Source organism: Ruditapes philippinarum, unplaced genomic scaffold, assembly GCF_026571515.1.
Source record: "Ruditapes philippinarum isolate M1 unplaced genomic scaffold, ASM2657151v2 ctg471_1_1_1_1, whole genome shotgun sequence".
NCBI classification, from domain to species: Eukaryota; Metazoa; Mollusca; class Bivalvia; order Venerida; family Veneridae; genus Ruditapes; species Ruditapes philippinarum.
In genome coordinates, this window is record NW_026853363.1 from 58,029 (window position 1) to 85,151 (window position 27,123).

At 34.0% G+C, this 27,123-nt stretch overlaps 1 protein-coding gene across 1 annotated transcript; it reads left to right on the forward strand.

Annotated features, from left to right (window-relative positions):
- The first annotated feature begins 1,136 nt into the window (after window positions 1-1,136).
- On the forward strand, window positions 1,137-19,906 carry LOC132736638 (uncharacterized). Its single transcript, XM_060723803.1, has 2 exons — window positions 1,137-1,428; window positions 17,227-19,906. Exons 1-2 carry the CDS (start codon window positions 1,188-1,190, stop codon window positions 18,453-18,455), a joined length of 1,470 nt encoding a protein of 489 aa, XP_060579786.1. The 5' UTR covers window positions 1,137-1,187; the 3' UTR covers window positions 18,456-19,906.
- Window positions 19,907-27,123: the final 7,217 nt, after the last annotated feature.

A 27,123-nucleotide genomic window follows, 5' to 3' on the forward strand; every position in this document is an offset into this window, starting at 1 on the left:
ATGGCGAAGTATCTTGTTTCCTTTTCAAATGTGGTGTTTACTTGTTGAAACACAGTATCATTATATAATACAGTGGCGTTGACTTGCCAGTCTATGACGTTAACATGTTTAAATGCCGTCTCATTATGTCAGATAATCGTGTTATCCTGTCCAGATGCGATGTTGTCAAAATTTAGTATCACGTGACCAGAGCCCGCGCGGAGCGATAAAAGATAGAACAAAAAAGATAACTGGACAGTTTAGCAAAATCAGACAGCGGTTTCTTAAGACAGAACTAAATTTGAAGAAATTAACACAATTATTAGACATAATAAGACTGTTTCTGTGTTTTGCCAGAAAACATCAATTTTCGACAACACTTCTGTTTTACATTATAAGAAAGAGTTTAGACAAGTCATTACCACATTTAGACAATATACCGCAATTTTTTGACCATATAAAACTGAGTTTTAACCAGTCAAAACTGCTTTTTGACAAAATAGCTTACAGTTTATCATAATAAGGCATGATTTAGCCCAGTCAACACCCCATTTCGTCAAGATAATTCGAATATTTGATATAAAAAGACAATTCAGTAGTGTACGTTAGCAAATTAGCACAGTTGTTTGACAAAATAAGACAATGTTTACACATTTAAACACCGTATTTTGACAAAATAACATGGCAGTTTAGTAAAATTAAGCTGTGCTTTTACACAGAACACTACTGTTTCAAATGATCAGACAGTCTTTTGAAGAAAAAAAACAGCTCCACAATTTGACCAAATAGCGCAACTAGTTGACACAATATGACACATTTCATAAAAGCCAAAACGACATTTTTGACATGATAACACTACTGTTTAATATAATTAAACAATTTTAACACAAGTCAACATCACATTTTAAAGAGATAAGACTACTGTTAGGTATAATAAGGCAATGTTTAGACAAGTCGACAAATTACGATGGCATTACAACGCTTATATTTAACATAATAAGACGCTTTCTGGGCAAGATAAAAAGAAATGTATTAACATGACGCAGCTATGGCGTTCCATAAATAACTATCACTTCTTAAAAATATGTTGTCACCTAGATCTACCATAGTTTGTGTAACTGCAATATGCCAATCTATTTATAGACATTACACGCGCTTACAATATAGATAATAATGTTACATAGTTCTACATGTAAAATAGTTTAATCATGAGTGAAGAAAACGCAAATATAGTGCATGACTTTGATAATTTTAAGAAGAATGTTTTTATGATAGCGTTTGGATTAGTATTGATAGTTATAGCAATTGATTTATTGTTAAAATTTTTGGTTTTATTGATTGACTTTACAGTATGGCTTTTTCAAGTCATAACAAGATTGGTACAAGTAAAATCAGCACGCGTACGGACGGTATTGATTGACATCTGGAAATGTTTCCTGTATCTGTGCGGTATGGAAATATTATTTATTTTTAATTATCTTTGCTTTTTTAGCTCACCTGAGCACGAAGTGCTCAAGGGTGAGCTTTTGTCATCACTCTGCGTCCGTCGTGCGTCTTTCAAAAAATGGCGTCAAACTTTTCAAACAACATCTCCTCCTAGTTCTGGCTTCCAAAACTTTATAAGCCGCTTTTTAACATTTTTGTTTTTCATCAGATGCGGCATTAAAGTTTTGGATTAGACCCGTTACGAAACCTAACCAGAATAACATAAGTTGATTTATTCTTGTTTTTCACTTGCAAATACACTTGACCCGATCAATTCTTGTGCATTTTACGGTAAAACAATTATTTAAATATCGTTCTATACCAATTCAAGTAATAAAATATTAATACCGTCATTAAAATTGCCTATTTAACTGTAAAACATCAATTTTCGCCGACTACAGTCGGCCATGACATTCAAGTGCCACGCGAGACCTCGTATGACGTCATTCGCGGGAACAGATTTGAATAGAGTTGTGTACTATATTTAGAACATTTTGTTGACATGATTTCGATATTTTTATTCAAGATAATGTTTTTATTTATTTTCATAATTTTTTTAGTATTTAAATATGATTTTATTGAATATAACAGTCAGTAAATAACCTTTTTCAACATCTTAAAAAAAAGTAATCTATAAAAATATTGGAGGCACATGGGTTCATAAAGGTCAATCTCGTAATCACGTGGTCAAACATTTTGGCAATATGGCGGCCAAGTGCCGAAATTTTTACCTGTCGGAAACTTTTAGGTAGTTTATGTTCCTAATAAGATTTTTATTTGTCCATCCTTGGCTTATCAACAGATTATATATCGTTTTATCAAGGTATGCTTCACTTTACTTCGTGACATGTTCGATAAATAAATACGAGCGTGTCAGAATCCTGGCACGATTATTGGTGGACTTTCCCTACGGGGTTATCTTCAGCGTTCACGTCATGTCATATATATAAACGGGTACGCTGAAGACCTTAAGCTAATCTCCTCCTAAACCACATGGCCAATTGCAACCAAACTTTACAGAAATGATCCTTAGGTGGACCCCTTTCAAAGTTGTTCAAAAATTTAAATTCCATTAAAAACTCTGGTTGCCATGTAGTCAAAATATATTGACGTGCCAAAGCTTGATTCTGAGATATTTTCGTTCTGGGGCAGAATCTCGCTTTAGAGGCGAGATATTGCCCAGACACGAAAATAGCACAATATCTCGTCGCGCAGTACAATTAGTTGGACTAGTTGCCATGGGGATTTGCAACCAATAGGAAATTCTTAAAAAATCTTCTTTTAAAAAATCCTAAGAGCTAGAGCTTAGATATTTGGCATGAAACATTTTCTAATGAGTGTCTACCAAGTTTGTTCAAATAAAAGCCCGAGGGTCAAAATTTGCCCCGCCCCAGGGGGTCATTGATTTTCCCTATATGCATATAGTAAAAACTTAAAAAATCATCTTTTAAAGAACTCAAAGAGCTAGAGCTAAGATATTTAGCATGAAACATGTTCTAATGGGTGTCTACCAAGTTTGTTCAAATAAAAGCCCTGGGGTCAAAATTGGCGCCGCCCCGGGGGTCATTGATTTTCCTTATGTATGTGTATAGCAAAAACTTAAAAAATCTTCTTTGAAAAAAACCCAAATAGCTGGAGTTTAGATATTAAGCATGAAACATCTTCTAGTGAGTGTCTAAAAAGTTTGTTCAAATAAAAGCCCTGGGGTCAAAATTGGCCCCGCCCTGGGGGTCATTGATTTTCCTTATATGTGTATAGCAAAAACTTAAAAATCTTCTTTGAAAAAACCCAAATAGCTAGAGTTTAGATATTAAGCATGAAACATCCTCTAGTGAGTGTCTACCAAGTTTGTTCAAATAAAAGCCCTGGGGTCAAAATTGGCCCCGCCCCAGGGGGTCTTTGATTTTCCCTATATGCATAAAGTAAAAACTTAAAAAATCTTCTTTTAAAGAACTCAAAGAGCTAGAGCTAAGATATTTAGCATGAAACATGTTCTAATGAATGTCTACCAAGTTTGTTCAAATAAAAGCCCTAGGGTCAAAATTGGCCCCGCCCCAAGGGGTCATTGATTTTCCCTATATGCATATAGTAAAAACTTAAAAAATCTTCTTTTAAAGAATTAAAAGAGTAAGATATTTAGCATGAAACATGTTCTAATTGGTGTCTACCAAGTTTGTTCAAATAAAAGCCCTGGGTCAAAATTGGCCCTGCCCTGGGGGTCATTGATTTTTCTTATATGTGTATAGCAAAAACTTAAAAAATCTTCTTTGAAAAAACACAAATAGCTGGAGTTTAGATATTAAGCATGAAACATCTTCTAGTGAGTGTCTAAAAAGTTTGTTCAAATTAAAGCCCTAGGGTCAAAATTGGCCCCGCTCCGGGGGTCATTGATTTTCCTTATATGTGTAAAGCAAAAACTTAAAAATCTTTTTTGAAAAAACCCAAATAGCTAGAGTTTAGATATTAATCATTAAACATCTTCTAGTGAGTGTCTACCAAGTTTGTTCAAATAAAAGCCCTGGGGTCAAAATTGGCCCCGCCCCAGGGGGTCTTTGATTTTCCCTATATGCATATAGTAAAAACTTAAAAAATCTTCTTTCAAAGAACCCAAAGAGCTAAGATATTTAGCATGAAACATCTTCTAATGGGTGTCTACCAAGTTGTTCAAATAAAAGCCCTAGGGTCAAAATTGGCCCTGCCCAAGGGGGTCATTGTTTTTCCCAATATGCATATAGTAAAAACTTAAAAAATCTTCTTTTAAAGAACTCGAAGAGCAAGAGCTAAGATATTTAGCATGAAACATGTTCTAATGGGTGTCTACTAAGTTTTTTCAAATAAACGCCCTAGGGTAAAAATTGGCCCTGCCCTGGGGGTCATTGATTTTCCTTATATGTGTATAGCAAAAACTTAAAAACTCTTTTTTGAAAAAAAACCGAATAGCTGGAGTTAAGATATTAAGCGTGAAACATCTTCTAGTGAGTGTCTACAAAGTTTGTTCAAATAAAAGCCCTGGGTTTAAAACTGGCCCCGCCCTGGGTGTCATTGATTTTCCTTATATGTGTATAGCAAAAACTTAAACATCTTCTAGTAAGTGTCTACAAATTTTGTTCAAAAAAAACGCCCTGGGGTCAAAACTGGCCCCACCCTGTCCCCAGGGGTGTCATTGTTTTTAACTATATGTGTATAGTAAAAACTTAAAAAATCTTCTTTTAAAAAAACCAATGAGCTAGAGCTTAGATGTTTAGCATGAAACATCTTCTTATTGGTGTCTACCAAGTTTGTTCAAATAAAAGCCCTTGGATTAAAATTGGCCCTGACGGGGTGGGGGTGCAGTAAATCATTGTTTTTCATTATATGTGTGTAGTAAAAACTTAACATTGTGAAATATCTTCTAATGGGTGTCTTTCAAGTTTGTTCAAATAAAAGCCCTGGGGTTTAAACTGGCCCCGCTCCGGGTGCCTTTATACAGGTGAGCGACCTTAGGGCCATCATGGCCCTCTTGTTTGCTTTGAAGCTTGTTATATCTGTTTTGTATTTTTTTATTTTACAATGTTCAAAGCTCTACATGAACATGCTTGGAACGACGTAAGAACACAACTTACACAAGAAATAATTATATATCTACAATAATAGCTCTACTGTAATGTAAACTAATTTGAATATGTCTTCTAAAATTAATTCCAATAATTCAGTATGCATGCGTGTACCCTGTTCCGAAGGCGATACAATAAGCAACACCAAGACGCAGAGCGACACATTAATTTATTTCTTGCATATCAGACTGCGTTTCCGTGAGTTTTACCCATGCCGGAATTTCATCTGACATGGGGTGTTCCAGATGAGTCGCGTGCTGTACAATGGCACGATTAGGATGACGTCATTTTGCCGTTATGAATGAAGTTATAATTAATACGCTGTTGTAAGAAAGTAGTTACGGTTGTAATGATATAAATTTTCATTGAAAATAAAGATAAAGAATTTAAAGTATAATGGAATATGGTAGAATATGCAAGAAAAAAATATCTGACATATGTTTGCGGTTCGGATCGAAATATCCGTCCCTCGGTCACCCGCCCATGGGCGGGTCACCTCGGGACGGATATTCCGATCCGAACCGCAAAATATGGCAGATATTATTAATATAGCACAGGAACTTGAAATTCTATCACTATTAACGATAATATGCAAAATATACCCCTATATACTATAAAAGAAAATTATACTATATAGGGGGTATATTTGGATATTGGTTATTGATAGAATTTCAAGTTCCTGTGTATATAGCTACTTACTGTTTACTGTCTCACAACGTCAAAATGAAATTCATATACGCATGGGGTTCAGATCATGCCCCAACGTGATGCGCCCTTGTAAACACTATATCATAATATTTAATTAAACCAGTATAATCGTAAAATATGCCCCATTCCAGTTCAAATATTAAACTATTTTTGAAGGGCGTATCACGTGGGCGGGGATCAGCGTCAAGTTAAAGTGCACACCGTATTACCGGCGCCAGTGATGGCAGATCACTGCAGTGATGGCAGATACCTGAAATTTACCGCTCGGTACAGGTAGGTTATAAATTTGGTTGTTATTATTATATTACACAAATACGACCCATTGCATTGCTATGAAACTATTGTCCATTGACTGGAGATACTATTAGATAATTTTGGACTCGTTTTTCCTGTTTTAGACTATTTTGAGCAGGTTAAAAGTGACAGCTTCGGAAAAATCCGTGAAAATGTCTGTTTTTTGTTCAAAATATCTCAAGTTTTAACTAACTGGCAGGATTTCGTGATACTAATATAGACGTTTATCCATTGGGATCACGCAAGCCAAATATCTACCCTTTTGGTCGTACTGAATCATTACATTTTGTATTGTAACCGCGTGTTGCTAAAAAGCTTTTTCGATGCACATACCGCAATAATAACTTTTCTATCTTGAGAAAATATTAGAAATGATAGTTTAACGTCTCAATTCCCACTAAAAGGACGCGAAGAATGGAAAAATTGATAAAAGATTGACCTTGAATTTCTGTCAGAATGTCAGCCACTTTCATAGTATTTCTGCCGTCGATACGGCAGCATTTAAAATAAGTATCTGCCTACAACGGCAGCATTTTTTCTTCGACCGGACCAGATTGAACGTCTGTAAAACTTTCAAGAAAAGACTCACGGGGTAGATATTTGGCAATGGTTAACGTATATATTAATAACACGAAATCCTGCCATTTAGTTAAAAATTGAGATATTTTGAACAAAATACAAGAATTTTTCACGGATTTTTCCGAAGCTGTCACTTTTAACCTGCTCAAAATATTCTAAGAACAAGAAAAACGAGTCCAAAATTACCTAATAGGTCCGGTATCTCCAGTTAATGGGCAATGGTTTCATAGCTATGAAATGGGACGTATTTGTGTAATATAATAATACAAGAAAAGCATTGATGCAAAGCATCAAAGGGCGTCCAAGCAAGAAATGCAGCAGGTGTAGATGAACTAGTAGATATATGATGACAAGATATTCTTATAAACAGTTAAAACTGTTCAATGGTTCATTGGTATATCACTTATGAATGAACGAACGAAAGACATTGTTCATTATCTATAACTTTGATTGGCATGCTAGAAATTAAAGTATTACTTGTTATTTCTTTATGATCGTGGTTATTAATTGCAACGGATATACATGTATACAATCATTTATAATCCATATGAGTAACGCATGATCAACACCACTTATTATGTTATCGCTATTATCTGTTCACACTTAGTAACAATATGATACTTGTTATATTACCATGTTGATCATGTTGAGCATAAATGTTTATTATACACTAATTGTAATATCTTTTTTTAATAAAAAATACAGATTTTATGAATATTGTTTTCTTTTCTTTTTAGTGTTTGATGCACTATATTTAATACTGAGTTTTTACGTTTACTACTCTTTTTTTTATTAAAATTGTAAAATAAATTTTAAGAATTCAATTGTCATAATGACCGACGATTATAGGTCAAAACTTAACTGGAAAAAGTCAGTAAAATATTGTTAATCCTTCAATATATAATATTGTTTATTCTTAAACCATATAAATGTACAGTTGTATTTTTCTTTATCATTTTTTTAAATTATCAATCAATTGAATAATTCATAAAATCTGATTTGTAGCTTTGAATAATTCCTCGGCATCTTTACTAAACACGAATAACAAATTAAATAAAATGTTTCAAAGTTGATAGTGTCATATTAATGCCATAAAAATGTACATTTTTCTCAATTATTGTAAATATTTATTGTTTTTATCTCATATAGATAAAATAAATCATGCGATTTGTGTTTTTTTTTCTTCCGAATTGTACGTTTATGTATCATAATAATCAATAAATTTGAGAGTTGATCTGTGTTTATTAATAATTGTAACCAAACTAAGTGTCAAACATTCATTTTGAAAAAAAGTTTATTTATCTGTAAAATATTTGTTCTGTTCTGTAACGATAACAAACATCTACTCCAAAACCGGGAGATACCGGACAATAAACGTGTGGTACTATTCGCCGGTCGTCTAAATAGACCAGGAGAGACCGGGAATTACCTACAGGAGTACATCCCTCTATAAATATATTTTCGGAATATTTAGGTCATCAACTCATCATTCTATTTACAGCTTTCGGAATAACATACCATAATAACCCACTGTGTACTACAAAATGATAAATAAAAATATCCCGAAGAGCGCTATTTATTGACGGAAAAGGTTATTTAATTTGAAAATGTTTGCATTGCGAAATTCTCCAGTTCGCTATTCATTGTACATATCGCGACAAGTTAATAAAGAATCAAGCACCCTCATACCGATCGGAATGATCGGCTTTTATTATGAACAACTATTAAAGGCTCGAGAAGTTGCTGTCGCCCTTTCACAAAATCTGATTTCATTACATAAAAGGCGCCGCGCTTCGGCGCGGACGCCAACCAACCAAATTTAAATTTCAGGTATCTGCCATCACTGGCGCCGGTAATACGGTGAAGTAGAAAGTTTTGTCTGAAATTTTATTCAGTTTATCGACATGTTTGGTATTATTCACTTTCTTTCTGACATAAATGAAATAAAAAGTTTGTTTGTCACAAAAACACATGTTTTTCCAACTTAAATAGTTTTCTTTTGCGTATAGTAGCCGCCAATTTTGCAGTCACGTGCCGTTTTCTATGGTCAGAAAATTTGATTGTCTACACTCAAATTCAAATAGAACATTGTCGATGATTGGCTCTTTTTTTTGGGGGGGGGGGGGGTTAATGCCCCTAATACATGTTTTTTTATGAATTGGTATGCAAATTTAGAATTCAATACAGGTATTTTCATTATTACTTTCAGACTTTGACGATGACATCAAGTCAGCACAGACGTGTAGTATTTGCAGCTTTCCGATTCACAAATTGTCAACAGTATTGCAGAAAATGCAGATTGTATGTTTGTTTGCATTGTGAACATATTTATGAGAAAATAAGCGCGTGTAGGGATCATCAAGAATTCGCCAGCGAAAGCGCTAGCACGGACAGCGGATCAGATGAGATGAAAACATTAACAGTACAATTAGAAGAAGACAGACATGAAGATTTTGTAGAACTACTACATAATTTTATAACACAACAAATAGACCCCCATATCAAACTTGTGTCTTTCACAAATATAAGAAGAGCAGAAGTTTTATGTTTTTATAACAGAAATTATGATAATGGATTTTTGGAGACATTGTGCCTCAAACGGATGGACGATTTACAGCCGGACTACTTTCTTCGATCAAAACTTGGTTTGGTGTATTATCCGTTAAAAATTTGTCTTGCGGCTCGCTCGACATCCGGATTTTCACTAATCATTCATGAGGAAAATATATTGCATTTTGTCCCTCTTTATATTCCCTTACAGGAAAGGCTGAAAAATATCTTTAAAATGATTTCCTGTCAAAAAGTAACTTACGAGCTGCACAAAGACAAAACGAAATCAATAAAATCTGTGGCGGTTGATGAAACAATTTGTAGAAAAGTACTTTTCACCGAATTCAATAATGGGATTGCATTGCTACTGCTTAAAGACAGTACTAATTTTGGACGCGTTCGGACACTTTCTATTACGTTCTACTCACCGGAAGGAGTAGAAACGCATAAATGTTTTTTGAAAAACTCGAGCGAAGGAAAACTTGCCTTACAGTCACCAGTGTGTATGACAGGTACTGTTAACAACACTGTAGTCATTTGCGAATCAAACTACGAGGCAAATCGTGTCATTGAAGTTGATACTGACGGAAATATAATCAAAGAAGTTGACTTAACAAAACAAATCGAAGGGATGATTAATTCCGTCACCTGCGACGTCAATGGAAATATCTATGTCGCCGGATATCTAAAAATAGTACAAATATCAGAACGAGGGTTACCTGGTCAAAGAATGCTTGTCTCTGAAGAAAGATTCAAAAATACAAATCTATAGTTGACATTATGTATTCGGAAAAAGAATAAACAACTTTATGTTGTATTTGACAAAAGAGTGATTACTGGCACAGAAAAATTATTCTCTTTTGTGTCTTTTAATTTGATCCAATCATATGATGGTTGACGAAATACATGTAAACTTTCGGTAACAAACATGTATACATGTGATTATGTGTAAAATTTGTTTTTTACCAATTACCGTATACACTATGGTGAATTTGTGGTAACAACGATCTGGGTTTACTTGAATTTGTGGTAACAACAGTCTGGATTTGCTTGAATTTGGGATAACAACATTCTGGATTTGCTTGAATTTTGTGGTATTGGGGTATCAACATTCTGGATTTGCTCGATTTGGGGTAACAACAATCTGGATTTGCTTGAATTTGGGATAGCAACATTCTGGATTCGCTTGAATTTTGTGGTAATTTTGATATCAACATTCTGGGATTTGCTCGATTTGGGATAACAACATTCTGGATTCGCTTGAATTTTGTGGTATTTTGATATCAACATTCTGGATTTGCTCGATTTAGAGTAACAGCAATCTGGATTTGCTTGAATTTGTATTAAACAGCACTCTGAATATGCAATGAGTTCACAATTATTTCACTTCTTGTTGCTAACTGGATATACAAAGTTACAAAAGAATGAAATGTTCTTCAAGAATGAGACAATTGACCTTGATCACATAAATCCGAATTACGATATGATTGCATAATTTAATTATATGATTTTTTTTATTTTGTGGCGTGCACATATTTATTTGATTATTTGCTATTAAACAAACAATGTTGATATCACTTGCAAACTTGAAGTAACAACCCTGTGTATTTGCCGTAAAATCCATGCGTATTTGTCGTAATAACCATGTGTATTTGCAGTAAAAACCGTGAGGTATTTGACGTAAAAAAAACATGTGTATTTGTCGTAAGAACCGTATGTTTTTGCCGTAACAACCATGTGCAAAACGTTTTATGTCATAAATAGCGCACCTAAGTGTATTTGATGATTAAGACTGAATTAACCCAAACCCTGCTGAAATAACGTAATGGATTTGCCCAAATTTTAATTTGGAACCGTCCAATTTTAAGATAAAACACGGGGGAGGAAGTGTTACACGAGGGGTGGAGTTCTTATGATAACTTGTAAATGAGTTCTTGTGATAACTGTCACGGAGTTCGTCGGAAAACTATTGTATATACTGCAAAAACACTCGTCGAAAATGGTAATTTTCATCTTTAAAAAGTGAGTTTTAGGTGCTAAATTTAACTTTAATGATTAAACAAATTTATACCCGATTTTTCAAATGTCCCAGAGTTCTTGTGATAACTCAAAATATGTCCTGGAGCTTTTATGATAAATTTTGTTACTGCCAATGTGTTTCTTGCGCTAAATCACGGCACGTTTTAGCGTTTTTTTTTAATTATTCAATAAGGTTGTAAATCATTATGACATGTAGTACGTTCATTTTTTTGCTGGGACATTTGAAAAATCTGGTATGAATTTGTTAGCCTTGGCTTTTTGTTTCCAATCTTGCATTATAATTAGGGAATTATGTATTGTAAGGGTGAAGACTTGAAATAAACAGGTCAATACTTGAAAATTGGCAAATTATTTGGAAAATTTACTCAAAACTTCCAGATTTTAAGCAAGAGGGGATGAAAATTTGACTATGAATTAGTTTTTGACACAGTCATAATACAATATGTAAGGCAGACTTAATCATTAAAGTTTAATTTAGCACCTAAAACTCACTTTTTAAAGATGAAAATTACCATTTTCGGCGAGTGTTTTAGCAGAATATACAATAGTTTTCCGACGAACTCCGTGACAGTTATCACAAGAACTCCTTAACAAGTTATCATAAGAACTCCATCCCTGGTGTTACACTTTCTACCCCGTGTAAAAGCATAAAGAATGAGCAACCGACAGTTTAAGAGTCGGGCTTGGTCAGACTTCACGGTTGTGCAGGCTGACTTGGCTCTATACCGGTGGCAAATGTTAATCGCTTTCCGTCCGTAAAGAAAAATCACATATCTGTTTATCTTTTGTTTTCTAAACTTAGTTATGTAGTTAATCATGCATTATTTGTTTTGTATTTTCTTGTTGTACACCAAAATTTGCTTGTTTGAGTTATAATATAGGCAAAGCTGTTGACAGACAACTTCGTTGCCTTGTGTTTAAAAGGCCCATTTTGCCTCAGATATTCGTTTATGTTTTTTTATTTCTAAAAAAGCTTTTAATTTTGGTTGTACTTTTATAGTATCCAAAATGTTTACTCATTGGGCTAATTACTTAAACCATCCTTTTCATCTGTTGCTTTTTTTGTCATAAGTACATTTAAAGTTAATGTGTATTTTGTATGAAAGTCAAAAAACTACTTTTGCTTGTCTCTACTTTATGACATTTTTTGTCAGGTAACAAGAATCTAAGATTCTCTAAAACCATTATAAACATCATAAAGATTATATTTAACCTTTCTAAAGAAGTAAAAATTTCTTTGTTCAGAAGCATAATGTGCCTTTAATGATTAGCTGTTTTGAATACCTAATTAAATTCTTTTCTTATATTGCTCATCATATATGTTATCATTTGCCCCTTCTCCATGGGAGTATAGGATCAGCCTACTTTACATAAGGCTAGTGGTTCTATAATTTCTTCCGGATATGCCTGCAATAATGTACCCTAGGTCTTCGTTTGGAATATGACCTTTACAGAGCCGTTGTGACTTTGAAACACATCAAACAAATGCAAATTAGAATGAGATAACCGCATGTAAGTGCTCGCCGGTAAGGGGAAATTACTATCAATAAACTGTTGTTTTTTTCAAACTAGAAATGTGATCAGAGAACTCTGCTGTTTTGTCAATCTTATGACTCTAGGTCAATATGTGCCACACGTTTAAAACTAAAAATCTTTTACTAAATCAAGGGCAAGAACATAAATCCACAAGCAAACCCCAAGGTGAATATGTATATGGCTGACCAACATTCTTGTAAACTTGCAGACCTACAGGTCAAATATGTTTTGAGCTATGCATGAACAAGTTGAAAAATTGCAAATTTATACTAAAGTCAAGGGCAATAACTCTTACACAACTGAGGAAAAAGAAAGAACCGGTTAAACCGGTGATGCTCCCCGATAGGTTTTGGACAAAGGAAAGTATACATATTGTAGTGTCAGAGAATTATGTCACAGACAAAGTTCAAAGTTTAAAAAATGAACAAAGGGCTATAACTCCAAAATTAGGCAAGGCAGAGTTAAGGTTCTTTTACACTGCATTTTTTTTAATGAGATCAATCTACCTACAAAGTGATACCTCTTATGGTTTCAGATATATGTCCTCTACAAATTTCAAAGCTGCTTCACATCAGTTATTGATAAAAAGGGTATTAACTCCACTAGGAAAAATCATTGTTGTTAAGTCAATATTGCTTCCTTTATTTACTCATTGTTTTACAAGCCTACCTACACCTAATACTGCTTTTTTGAAAACACTTAATTACTTTTTTATGATTTTATATGGAAAGGTAAGGCAAAAATAAAGCAATCTGTAATCATTAAAAATGCAAAGAAGGTTAGATACATTAAAACATTGCTGATAGGAACATGTATTTGACAATGGGGAAAAAAGACCATTTTGGATAGAGAATGACTTCTCACTCAAAAACCCTGTTCACTTAAATATAATAACTTGAGAACCATTCGGCTTATAATCGCAAAGTTGATCAAGGCATGTAAATGACCCATTTGTGAGATTAATAGGTTCATTATCAAGCTCAAAATGACGCCTTAAATAAGATTTCGTAAAAAACGAATTAATATTTCGTAATTACGAAATAACATTTTCGTTTTTACGAATTAATATTTCGTAATAACGAAAATAATACGAAATAACAATTTCGTAAAAACGAATTAATATTTGTAAATACGAATTAATATTTCGTAAAACGAATGATATTTCGTAATTACGAAATAACATTTCGTTTTTACGAATTAATATTTCGTAATTACGACATAATATTCGTAAAAACCCCGAATTAATTTTCGTAAAAACGAATTGATATTTCGTAATTACGAATTAATATTTCGTAAAAACGAATTAAATGCCGGGGTAAAAGTGTCGAGAATGTCACCTTAGGGGCTCCGTACGCGTGCAATAAATTCTGTACATAAGATTTGAAATAGATCTTGGCTGCGCAAAAATCCATAAAATTTTATATAGTTATGACCAATAACTATCACTTATACAAATAATACCTTAAAAATATCACGTCACCTAGATCTACCATAGTTTGTGTAAATTTCTTATCAACTGCAATATAGTTAACAATATGCCAATCTATTTATAGACATTACACGCGCTTACAATAATGTTACATAGTTCTACATGTAAAATATTGTAATCATGAGTGAAAAAAACGCAAATATACTGCATGAATTTGATAATTTTATGAAGAATTTTTGTATCATAGCGTTTGGATTATTAATTGATAGTTTTTTAGCAATTGTTTATATTGTTAACTTTTTTTATTTTATGGATTGACTTCACGGGATGGCTTTTTCAAGTCATACAAGATTGGTAAAAATCAGCACGGACGGTTTTAATTGACATCTGGAAATGTGTCCTGTATCTGTGCGGTATGGGAATATTATTTATTTTAATTATCTTTGGCTGTTTTGCTTTGAAGAATTGTTATATCTATGTTTTGTATTTTTTTATTTTACAATGTTCAAAGCTCTACATGAACATGCTTGGAACGACGAAAGAACACAACTTATACAAGACATAATTATATATATAACAATAATATATGGAATGATATTGAGGTAGAAATTACACAATGCCTGCTTACTGTTACAATTTACTTATTGACACTGCTATTGTGCTTATTGGTTAGGCAGTCACTATGCATGCTTGTACTTTCATCACGGGCTTGTGTGACAATTACACATTATACGTGCCCGAGTGTATAATGATGCGCATACCGAACGAACAAACAGTGATGTTATCCAGCGATAACATAACACCGATTTGGATATATTAATTTCGGATTCTAACACGACATAAACAAAAAAAATGCTGCCGTACCTGCTATTAAAGCAAAAATTGGCGCCTGATTTGTTTCGTACTTATTGTGCGCGTCGGATTTTATAGTGGTTACGTCATGCATAATTTGATTAGTCACCATGTCTAAATATATCAACGGTCACCACGTGACTCTATTGACAATAATACCACACACTTTCGGTTCTTCTATGTTCAATAGGGAAAAATGCGGGTCGTGTTAGAATAATATATAATAGTCATTATGCATTCTTGCACTTTCATCATGCTTGTTGACAATGATATCATGTTTGATGGAAGTTACAACTTGTTTGGTGTTTAGTCCCTGATGCCTTTTTCATATTTTCATTTGAGTGATTGACAGTGCAATCTTAGCGTGCTGTGCCAATGGTCACTTGGTTAATTTGTAATGCATCCAAGAACAAAATACACGAAGTGATCAACCAGTATGGAAAATGTTATTAGAGAGATATATCAATAGCTACTTCCCCTTCTTTTCAATTTGCCATTTGTCGTAATTTTTATTTAGCAAAAAGATTCAAATAGACTGTCGGTCACTTCTTTTACCCCTAGCATTGACTAAATATTCTGTATGCATGCCATATAGTCCAAATATAGGCCATAACAATTAACATTGGCTCATTGTTCAAAGTTTTATGCCAACTGGAATTAGTCAGTAATGATGATGGTACATCTAATTTAAGTAATTTGATTTGATTTAGGGGCCAGATTAAATTTTAGCTCGCCTTCTACATCTCATTTGCTTAAATTAAATTGTTTTTCTTAGAAATGGAGGACTTGCGGTTTGAAATTCCACAAATTAAGGTGGGGGAAAATCCCGGGATCCGGGATCGTATTAGATATAGAGGGAAAACTAATAAACTATATTTGTGTAATGACTATTGTCGTAATGAAAGGCGATTTTAAAAACGTTAAATTGTTTAATACGATCCCAGCTTTTCTGAAAACTATATTCTTGAACTGGTCAATTCCCGGGATCCCTATATGTTTTAATACGATCCCGGCTTTTCTGAAAACTATATTCTTGAACTGGTCAATTTCCGGGATCCCTATATGTTTAAATACGGTCCCGGCTTATCTGAAAAAAATATCTTCTTGACTGGTCAATTTCCGGGATCCCTATATGTTTTAATACGATCCCGGCTTTGCCCCTAGTTTTTATTTCTTTGATTACCACCCCCGCCCCCCCCCCCCTCCCCCGGTCTGCTGTCCCTTTAATAGCTCTACAGTAATGTAAAATAATTTGAATATTTCTTCGAAAATAAATTCCAATATTTTAGTATGCATGCGTGTACCCTATTCCGAAGGCGATACAATAAGCAAGACCCAGAGCGACACATTAATTTATATATAGTTATTGTTTACTGTCGCACAACGTCAAAATGAAATTCGTACGGAATCATTACATTTTGTATTGTAATTGCGTGTTGCTAAAAAGCTTTTTCGATGCACATACCGCATTAATAACTTTTCTATCTTGAGAAAATATTAGAAATAATAGTTTTACGTCTCAATTCCCACTAAAAGGACGCAAAGAATAGAGAAATTGATAAAAGATTGACCTTGATTTTCTGTCAGAATATCATGGTATCACTTTCATGGTATTTCTGCCATCGACGGCAGCATTTAAAATAAGTATCTGGCAGCATTTTTACTTCGACCGGACCAGATTGAAAATCTGTAAAACTTTCAAGAAAAGACTCACGGGGTAGATATTTGGCTTGTGTGACCCCAATGGATAAGCGTCGATATTAGTAACACGAAATCCTGTCATTTAGTTAAAACATGAGATATTTTGAACAAAAAACAAGACATTTTCACGGATTTTTCCGAAGCTGTCACCTTTAACCTGCTCAAAATAGTCTAAAAACAGGAAAAACGAGTCCAAAATTATCTAATAGTACCGGTATCTCCAGTTAATGGACACTAGTTTCATGTTTTGCGTATAGTAGCCGCCAATTTTGCAGTCACCTGCCGATTTCTATGGTCACATGAGGTTTGTAAAGGCAGAGAAAGTTTGATTGGCTACACTCAAGTTCAAATAGAACAATGTCGATGATTGGCTCTTTTTTTTCTTTTCTTTTTTTGGGGGGGGGGGGGGGGGGTTAATGCCCTTAATACATGTCTTGCAAATTTAGAATTTAATACAGATATTTTCATTATTACTTTCAGACTTTGACGATGGCATCAAATCAGCACATACGTGTAGTATTTGCAACTTTCCGATTAACAAATTGTCACAGTATTGCAGAAAATGCAGATTGTATGTTTGTTTGCATTGTGAACATGTTTATGAGAAAATAAGAGCATGTAAGGATCATCAAGAATTCGCCAGCGACAGCGCTAGCACGGACAGCGGATCAGATGAGATGAAAACATTATCAGTACAATTAGAAGAAGACAGACAAAACGATTTTGTTGTAAAAGTACTAAATATGGCACTACAATATGTCCCGCATATCAAACTTGTGTCTTTCACAAAGATAAGAAGAGCAGAAGTTTTATGTTTGTATAACAGAAATTATGATATTACATTTTTAGAGACATTATGCCTCAAACGAATGGACGATTTAAAGCCGGACTACTTTCTTCGAGCAAAACGTGGTTTGGTGTATTATCCGTTAAAAATTTGTCTTGCGGCTCGCTCGACATCCGGATTTTCACTAATTATTCATGAGGAAAATATATTGCATTTTGTCCCTCTTTATATTCCCTTACATGCAAGGCTGAAAAATATCTTTAAAATGATTTCCTGTCAAAAAGTAACTTACGAGCTGCACAGAGATACAACGAAATCAATCAAATCTGTGGCGGTTGATGAAACAATTTGTAGAAATGTACTTTTCACCGAATTCAATAATGGGATTGCATTGCTTCTGCTTAAAGACAGTACTAATTTTGGACGTGTACGCACACTATCTATTACGTTCTACTCACCGGAAGGAGTAGAAACGCATAAATGCTTTTTGAAAAACTCGAGCGAAGGAAAACTTGCCTTACAGTCACCAGTGTGTATGACAGGTACTGTTAACAACACTGTAGTCATTTGCGAATCAAACTACGAGGCAAATCGTGTCATTGAAGTTGATACTGACGGAAATATAATCAAAGAAGTTGACTTAACAAAACAAATCGAAGGGATGATTAATTCCGTCACCTGCGACGTCAATGGAAATATCTATGTCGCCGGATATCTAAAAATAGTACAAATATCAGAACGAGGTTACCTGGTCAAAGAATGCTTGTCTCTGAAGAAAGATTCAAAATACAAATCTATAGTTGACATTATGTATTCGGAAAAGAATAAACAACTTTATGTTGTATTTGACAAAAGAGTGATTACTGGCACAGAAAAATTATTCTTTTTTGTGTCTTTTAATTTGATCCAATCATACGTATGATGGTTGACAAAATACATGTAAACTTTCGGTAACAAACATGTATACATGTGATTATGTGTAAAATTTGTGTTTTACCAATTACCGTATACACTATGGTGAATTTGTGGTAACAACGATCTGGGTTTACTTGAATTTGTGGTAACAACAGTCTGGATTTGCTTGAATTTGGGATAACAACATTCTGGATTCGCTTGAATTTTGTGGTATTTTGATATCAACATTCTGGATTTGCTCGATTTAGAGTAACAGCAATCTGGATTTGCTTGAATTTGTATTAAACAGCACTCTGAATATGCAATGAGTTCACAATTATCTCACTTCTTGTTGCTAACTGGATATACAAAGTTACAAAAGAATGAAACGTTCTTCAAGAATGAGACAATTGACCTTGACCACATAAATCCGAATTACGATATGATTGCATAATTTAATTATATGATTTTTTTTATTTTGTGGCGTGCACATATTTATTTGATTATTTGCTATTAAACAAACAATGTTGATATCACTTGCAAACTTGAAGTAACAACCATGTGTATTTGCCGTAAAATCCATGCGTATTTGCCGTAAAAACCGTGTGGTATTTGACGTAAAAACCATGTGTATTTGCCATAAGAATCGTGTGTTATTGTCGTAACAACTGTGCTAAACGTTTATGTCATAAATAGCGCACCTAAGCGTATTTGATGATTAAGACTGAATTAACTCAAACCCTGCTTTAATTAGGTAATAGATTTGCCCAGATTTTAATTTGGAACCGTCCATTTCAAGATAAAACACGGGGGAGGAAGTGTTACACGAGGGATGGAGTTCTTATGATAGCTTGTTAAGGAGTTCTTGTGATAACTGTCACGGAGTTCGTCGGAAAACTATTGTATATACTGCAAAAACACTCGTCGAAAATGGTAATTTTCATCTTTAAAAAGTGAGTTTTAGGTGCTAAATTTAACTTTAATGATTAAACAAATTTATACCCGATTTTTCAAATGCCCCGGAGTTCTTGTGATAACTCAAAATATGTCCTGGAGTTCTTATGATAACTTTTGTTACTGCCAATGTGTTCACGGCACGTTTTAGCGGTTTTTTGTTATTCAATAAATTTGTAAATCATTATGAAATGTAGTACGTTCATTTTTTTGCTGGGACATTTGAAAAAAATCGGCAATAATTTTTTTAGCCTTGGCTTTATGTTTCCAATTTTGCAGTATAATTAGGGAATTATGTATTGTAAGGGTGAAGACTTGAAATGAACAGGTCAATACTTGCAAATTGGCAAATAATTTGGAAAATTTACACAAAACTTCCAGATTTTAAGCAAGAGGGGGTGAAAATTGGACTATGAATTAGTTTTTGGCACATAATATAATATGTAAGGCAGACCTAATCATTAAAGTTTAATTTAGCACCTAAAACTCACTTTTTAAAGATGAAAATAACAATTTTGACGAGTGTTTTAGCAGTATATACAATAGTTTTCCGACAAACTCCGTGACAGTTATCACAAGAACTCCTTAACAAGTAATCATAAGAACTCCATCCCTCGTGTTACACTTCCTCCCCCGTGTAAAAGCATAAAGAATAAGCAACCAACAGTTTAAGAGTCTAGCTTGGACAGACTTCACGGTTGTGCAGGCTGACTTGGCTCTATATCGGTGGCAAATGTTAATCGCTTTCCGTCCTTAAAGAAAAATCACATATCTGTTTAACTTTTGTTTTCTAAACTTAGTTATGTAGTTATTCATGAATTATTTGTTTTGTATTTTCTTGTTGTATACCAAAATTTGCTTCTTTGAGTTATTATATAGGCAAAGCTGTTGGCAGGCAACTTCGTTGTCTTTGTGTTTTAAAGGTCCATTATGCCTCAGATATTCTTTATTTTTATTTCTCAAAATCTTTTTAATTTTGGTGTACTTTTATAGTATCCAAAATGTTACTCATTGGCTAATTACTTAAACCATCCTTTTTCATCTGTTGCTTTTGTCAATAAGTACATTTAGAGTGAATGTGTATTTAAATTTATATGAAAGTCAAAATACTACTTTTGTTTACTTGTTTACATTTTTTCTACTTTATGGCAAATTTTTTCAGGTAACAAGAATCTGAAATTCTCTAAAACCATTGTATTAATCATATAAAATTCATATTTGACCTTGCTAAAGAAGTAAAGATTTCTTTGTTTAGAAGCATAATGTGCCTTTAATGATTAGCTGTTTTGAATGCCTTATTAAATTCTTTTTTTATTGCTCATACTATATAATTATTATCATTTGCCCCTTCTCCATGTGAGTATAGGATCAGCCTACTTTACATAAGGCTAGTGGTTCTATAATATCTCCCGGATGTACCTGAAATAATGTATCCTAGGTCTTCGTTTGGAAAATGACATTTACTTAGCCGTTGGTGACTTTAAAACACATCAAACAAATACAAATTAGAATGAGATAACCGCATGTAATTGCTCGCCGGTAAGGGGAAATTACTATCAATAAACTTTTTTCAAACTAGAAATGTGATCAGAGGACTCTGCTGTTTTGTCAATCTTATGACTAGGTCAACATGTGCCACACGTTAAAAACTAAAAACCTTTTACTAAATCAAGGGCAAGAACAAAAATCCACAAGCAAACCCCAAGGTGCATAAGTATATGGCTGACCAACATTCTTGTAAACTTTCAGACCTACAGGTCAAATATGTTTTGAGCTATGCATGAACAAGTTGAAAATTGCAAATTTATACTAAGTCAAGGGCAATAACTCTTACACAACTGAGGAAAAAGAAGAACCGGTTAAACCGGTGATGCTCCCCGAATAGGTTTTGGACAAAGGAAAGTATACATATTGTAGTGTCAGAGTTATGTCACAGACAAAGTTCAAAGTTTAAAAAATGAACAAAGGGCTATAACTCCAAAATTAGGCAAGGCAGAGTTAAGGTTCTTTTACACTGCATTTTTTTAATATTGCTTCCTTTATTTACTCATTGTTTTACAAGCCTACCTACACCTAATACTGCTTTTTTGAAAACACTTAATGACTTTTTTATGATTTTATATGGAAAGGTTAGGTAAAAATAAAACAATCTGTAATCATTAAAAATGCAAAGAAGGTTAGATATTAGTAGTTTTGTTCATTCTTTGAAAACAAGGTCATGCTGTGACCATGACCTTCAAGGTAGCGACCCAAATGTTGCGCGCGACAAGTCGTCTCAATATGGTGATCATTTCTGTGAAATAGTTGTAAAATCCGACTTCAAATAACGAAGTTATGGGCCGAACACAATTTTATTGCAAGGTCATGCTGTGACCTTGACCTTCAATGTAGCGACCCAAGTGTTGCGCGCGACACGTCGTGTCAATATGGTAATCATTTCTGTGAAAAAGTTGTAAAATCTGACTCCAAATAACGAAGTTATGTGCCGGACACGAATCCGTGACGTACGTACGACTGACGGACAACCCAGCGACTATATGCACCTTCGAAATTTTTCGGGGAGCATAAAAAAAGACTTAAGCCTCTCCCCCCCCCCCGCCCCTCCAGAATATAAAATTAAAAAAAAAAAAAAACTTACAGTTTTTGTTAGTAATAAATTTAGTTTAATACACACTGACACAAGTAATATTCCTTATGAAGAATGGCCAGTGGGCTATATTCGGGTGCTAAAGGTAAATTAATGAATGATTAATGAGCTATGATCATTGGTTATAGTATGCCATGAGTAACTAACTATAAGTTATGGTGGCTGATTTGGTATATTGCACGTTGCGTTGTCGATAGCGACAACACAACCTATAACATTATCAATTTGTCGTCTTGTCGCTAGCGACAACACGACAAAGCGCCAAACAGCTCATTGTTGCGCTATCGTCTTTCGCCCTGTCTCTAACGACGTGCGCCAAACGGCGCGTTGTCGTGTGGCGTTTTATCACGATGTCGCACTGTCGCTTTCCTTCTATTTGAACCGTGCTACAATGTGACATCGCGACAACACGTCGCACGACAACGCGCCGTTTGGCGTACATCGTTAGTGCTCCACAACTACATTTCAAACACAAATATAACAACTTTATGTTTTCTGGAAACTTTAATCAAATCTACATGACATAGCATTCTCGGAATTTCGATATTTGGTATAGAGTTTACAAAATATATAAAAAATGAAAACACTTGACAGAACATAAACCCCTTACTTCAAGCTCAATGTCACGCTGAGACGTCAAACTTCAGCAGTTAGAAAATCTTGTCCGGCCTGTAAATCTGTCATGCATCAAGGGGTTTGAAGTAACTTGTGACATGGGCAATATACCTAGACCCCTAGCTCCAAGGTCAAGGTCACACTCAGAGGTCAACACAAATTGCACAAAATGTGTTGCATGTCATTCGCATGACCAAAACCACTAGCTTCAAGTTCAAGGAAAATGTAATAAGATTTTAAGAAATGTAAAAAGATTCAAGATTCAAGTAGTAATTTACATGTTATGTGCTAGTGTGTTATGTAACATGTTATGTGACTGATTTAGCATTATTTACCACCATATTTCTAACGCGTGACTAAGACAGTATGGGCTATTTTTGTATATTTTAGCTTCCTTTTGGTTATTTTCATGGATAGTAATCGCCGTTTGCAATGTGTAAATTACTTTATTTGTTCACTTCGCAACTTTCATGAAAATAAGCACGTGCTGATTTTATATTCAGCGTTACTTTCTTATTAAGTATTTAAAGTGAATTGGTCTACATGGGCACAATTTCCATAAATATTCAAATGAAATATTGATAGAAACAATAGAAATGTAACATTTTGATATTTTCAGAACATAATTCTTGGAAACAAACTTTTAATTTTTTAAGTGCTACTGTATAGTATTAACATTTATATGAATAATAATAATAGTTTGTTTCGGAACACTAATATCTGCAATATAAATGTATTTGATATTGGATCATGTATCTCACACTTGCCAATAACACACACTCAAAACCTCAAAACAACTGCAAAACCTTTATCGTCAGACTGAATCTTTATGACGTCTGTCGCAAAAAGACGCATGACGTCACATGCTGCGTCAAATATTATTGGACGGCGCAGTTATTATCTGTGACGTAATAATTTGAGCATAGTTACCACAAAATGTCGACGGCTGTGATTTATAGAGATGAATAATTCTAACAAAAATGGAAGAAAATCCTTCAAACGATATAAAATATTCTGCGAAAAGCACATGTAAAGGTATTTGAAAGGATTTCTATATAATTATTATAAATAAAATAAGATTTTTTTTTTTTAACATTGCGTAATTGTCAATGTGATTTTCGCACATGGATTTTTTTTCAGGAAAAGTAATAAAAAGATATTAATACGGAATTTAATTTAGCATTTTGTGCATTTATTAGTACACTGTCAATGTCAAACTGATAAATGAACTTTTACTGTTAAAAATGTGTTCATTTTATTTAAAGGAGGTAGATCTAACAAAAAATGATGTTCGGATTACATTCTTAAAATTTGAATAAAAAGAAAAGATATGTGATATTATATTGCATTATAGATGATATTTGATTTAATTTGATTTATTTTATTTGATTTGATTGGCTTTGATAAGTAAACGTATTAGTACTTGTACTTCTTGCACTTCTTGTACTGTACTGTACTGTACTGTACTCTGCGCTGTGCTGTACTGCACTGTGATACGCCATCATAAAAATATTTGTGTTAGCTGCCAGTAATTTATCTATTTTCAAATATTGGTCATATGCGTTACTATGTTAACTAAAGGCTTGAGATTTATGGTGCTGTGTTTGTTGCTAGTGTTTTATCTCCCATTAATGTCAAACAACTCGCGGGGACGTCGACATGATCATCATCATCACCATCATCATCATCATCATCATCATCATCATCTATATCATCATCATCATCATGACCTCTATCATCATCATCAACAACAACATCATCTGAGTCATCATCACCAGCACCACCATATTTCATCACTATCATCATCGGAGAGACATCATCATTGACATAATCATCATCATTACATTTGTCATCATGAACTTCATCATCATTATTATCATCATCAGTGTAAATCATCGTCAAAATCAGTACATAATTATTATAATTATCAGTACATCGTCATCATCATTATCATCATCAACAACAACATAACATCAACAGAATGACATCACCATCATTATTTTCATCACCCTCATTGTAATCATTAAGGTCATCATCATCATCATCATCATCATCTTCAACAACAGTACATCATCCAAATCATCATCATCAGCGACAGCAACTAACATCGACCTTAGTGTAATTAAGTGATTATAATGATGATGAAAATAGTTTTGATTATAAGTCTAGGATCGAAACATTAATGATAATAGAGGTGATAATTATTATCTTGATGATGATGGAGGTGATAATAATTATATAATAATGATATTGATGATGCATGATAATGCTGATGATGATAATGATGATGATGATACGGATGTAATACAGATAATTTTTAGCATGATGATGATAATAGTACTACTGATAATGCTGAAGAAGGTCATGCTTTTTTGATGATTGTGATGGAGGTAAAAGATGATATTTAATTATGGAGGTAATAATTATTATGATTTTGATGATGATGACGATGATGATGGAAATGATTGCGTTTTTGATGATGATTTAAAAATGATGACGCTTGAGGTGGTGATGATTTTTATGATAAAAACATCATGATGATTTCAATGATGATGATCGAAGTGATGATGATGCTGTTTTTAATATTAGTGAAAGATTTATGATGATGATGAGGATGATGATAATGATGTTGGTTTGATGATAATTGAAAATTTGATGATAACGGCGACTGAAATGTCAAAAATTATGATTTTGAAGATGATTGGAATGAAGGTGGTGAAAATAATATAATAATTAAGATAATGATGATGACGATGATGATGATTTTGAGGATGATGGACATGATGACAAATATATGACAATACAGGTGATAATTGTTATGACTTGCGATAACCTCTCTTTCAACTACAGATCATAATGATATGGTACTGTGTTTGTCACTTATGGTTCATTTCTTTATATGTGGTGCTGTGTTAGCGGCTAGTGGCCCGCCATCTGTCAAATATTGATTATATGTGGTGCTGTGTTAGCGGCTAGTGGTTCGCCATCTTTCAAATATTGATTATATGTGGTGCTGTATTAGCGGCTAGTGGCTCGCCATCTTTCAAATATTGATTATATGTGGTGCTGTATTAGCGGCTAGTGGTCCGCCATCTATCAAATATTGATTATATGTGGTGCTGTGTTAGCGGTTATTGGTTCACCATCTTTCAAATATTGATTATATGTGGTGCTGTGTTAGCGGCTAGTGGTTCACCATCTTTCAAATATTGATTATATGTGGTGCTGTGTTAGCGGCTAGTGGCTCGCCATCTTTCAAATATTGATTATATGTGGTGCTGTGTTAGCGGCTAGTGGCTCGCCATCTTTCAAATATTGATTATATGTGGTGCTGTTTTAGCGGCTAGTGGTTCGCCATCTTTCAAATATTGATTATATGTGGTGCTGTGTTAGCGGCTAGTGGCCCGCCATCTTTCAAATATTGATTATATGTGGTGCTGTGTTAGCGGCTAGTGGGCTCGCCATCTTTCAAATATTGATTATATGTGGTGTTCTGTTAGCGGCTAGTGGTCCGCCATCTTTCAAATATTGATTATATGTGGTGCTGTGTTAGCGGCTAGTGGTTCGCCATCTTTCAAATATTGATTATATGTGGTGCTGTGTTAGTGGCTAGTGGTTCACCACAAAAATGCTAGTGGTTCTCTGTCTTTTAAATAATAACCATATGTGGTATTATGTTTATGTGAATTATGAATCAGATTGGATTGAATTAGTTGAATGAATCGCTCGGATTTTTATTCAAAGCTGTCTAGTAACTTCCGATTCGACAAATGGGAATCACTTCTTATGATCCGTTACACACTTTTAGCGCACAAAATTGGTATGTTTTAAAATAACTCTCATTCAATATCAATCTAAATAGGGCGCCTTCTTTCTTTCGTTACAGATATCCTCATTAATGCCAATAATGATGACGTCATCATCCCTACTAGTGCCACGTTCGACAAAGTTGTATTGCACATAGGCATTGGAAGCAGGTCCGGTGTTACCATAGAAAAACCTCCTGTGAAACATGGTAAGGCGCTAATTTCTTCAGTAGAATTTGCTACCCGAAAATTCAAGAAAAGCTTTTACAAAGGAGATAACAAAGGTCTAGATGCCACAGGAAAAGAACATGGAGACTTCCGGCAACCTGTTGTCGAGTCTGATGAAAAGTTCCGTAAATACATTCAAAATGAAACAGACGTCGAAAGACTTTTGTCTCGACTTTCCAGGTCCTTTTATAGCGAGGCTCCATTTGAAACTAAAAAAGCTAAAGAAGTAATGTCAGGAACTGGACTTCCTAAACAGGTACACTTAGAAAATTTTAAAAAATACAATGATAGCTTTAAAGTCGCAAAAGAAACAACGTCCATCAATGATATCAGTGGTGTTTTAAGACCGGACCAGATGCATGAAAAGGAAGTTATTGCACATACAAAAGAAGATACAACAATGAAGTGTCATGGGCACTACGAACTGACTAACAACGCTGACGCTG

What these genes read in the sequence shown, in the direction of transcription:
- LOC132736638 (XM_060723803.1), top strand. Translation starts at nt 1,188, where the DNA reads ATGAGTGAAGAAAACGCAAATATAGTGCATGACTTTGATAATTTTAAG. An exon ending in ATGTTTCCTGTATCTGTGCG is followed by an intron (nt 1,429 to 17,226) that starts GTATGGAAATAT and finishes TATTACTTTCAG; the next exon opens with ACTTTGACGATGGCATCAAA.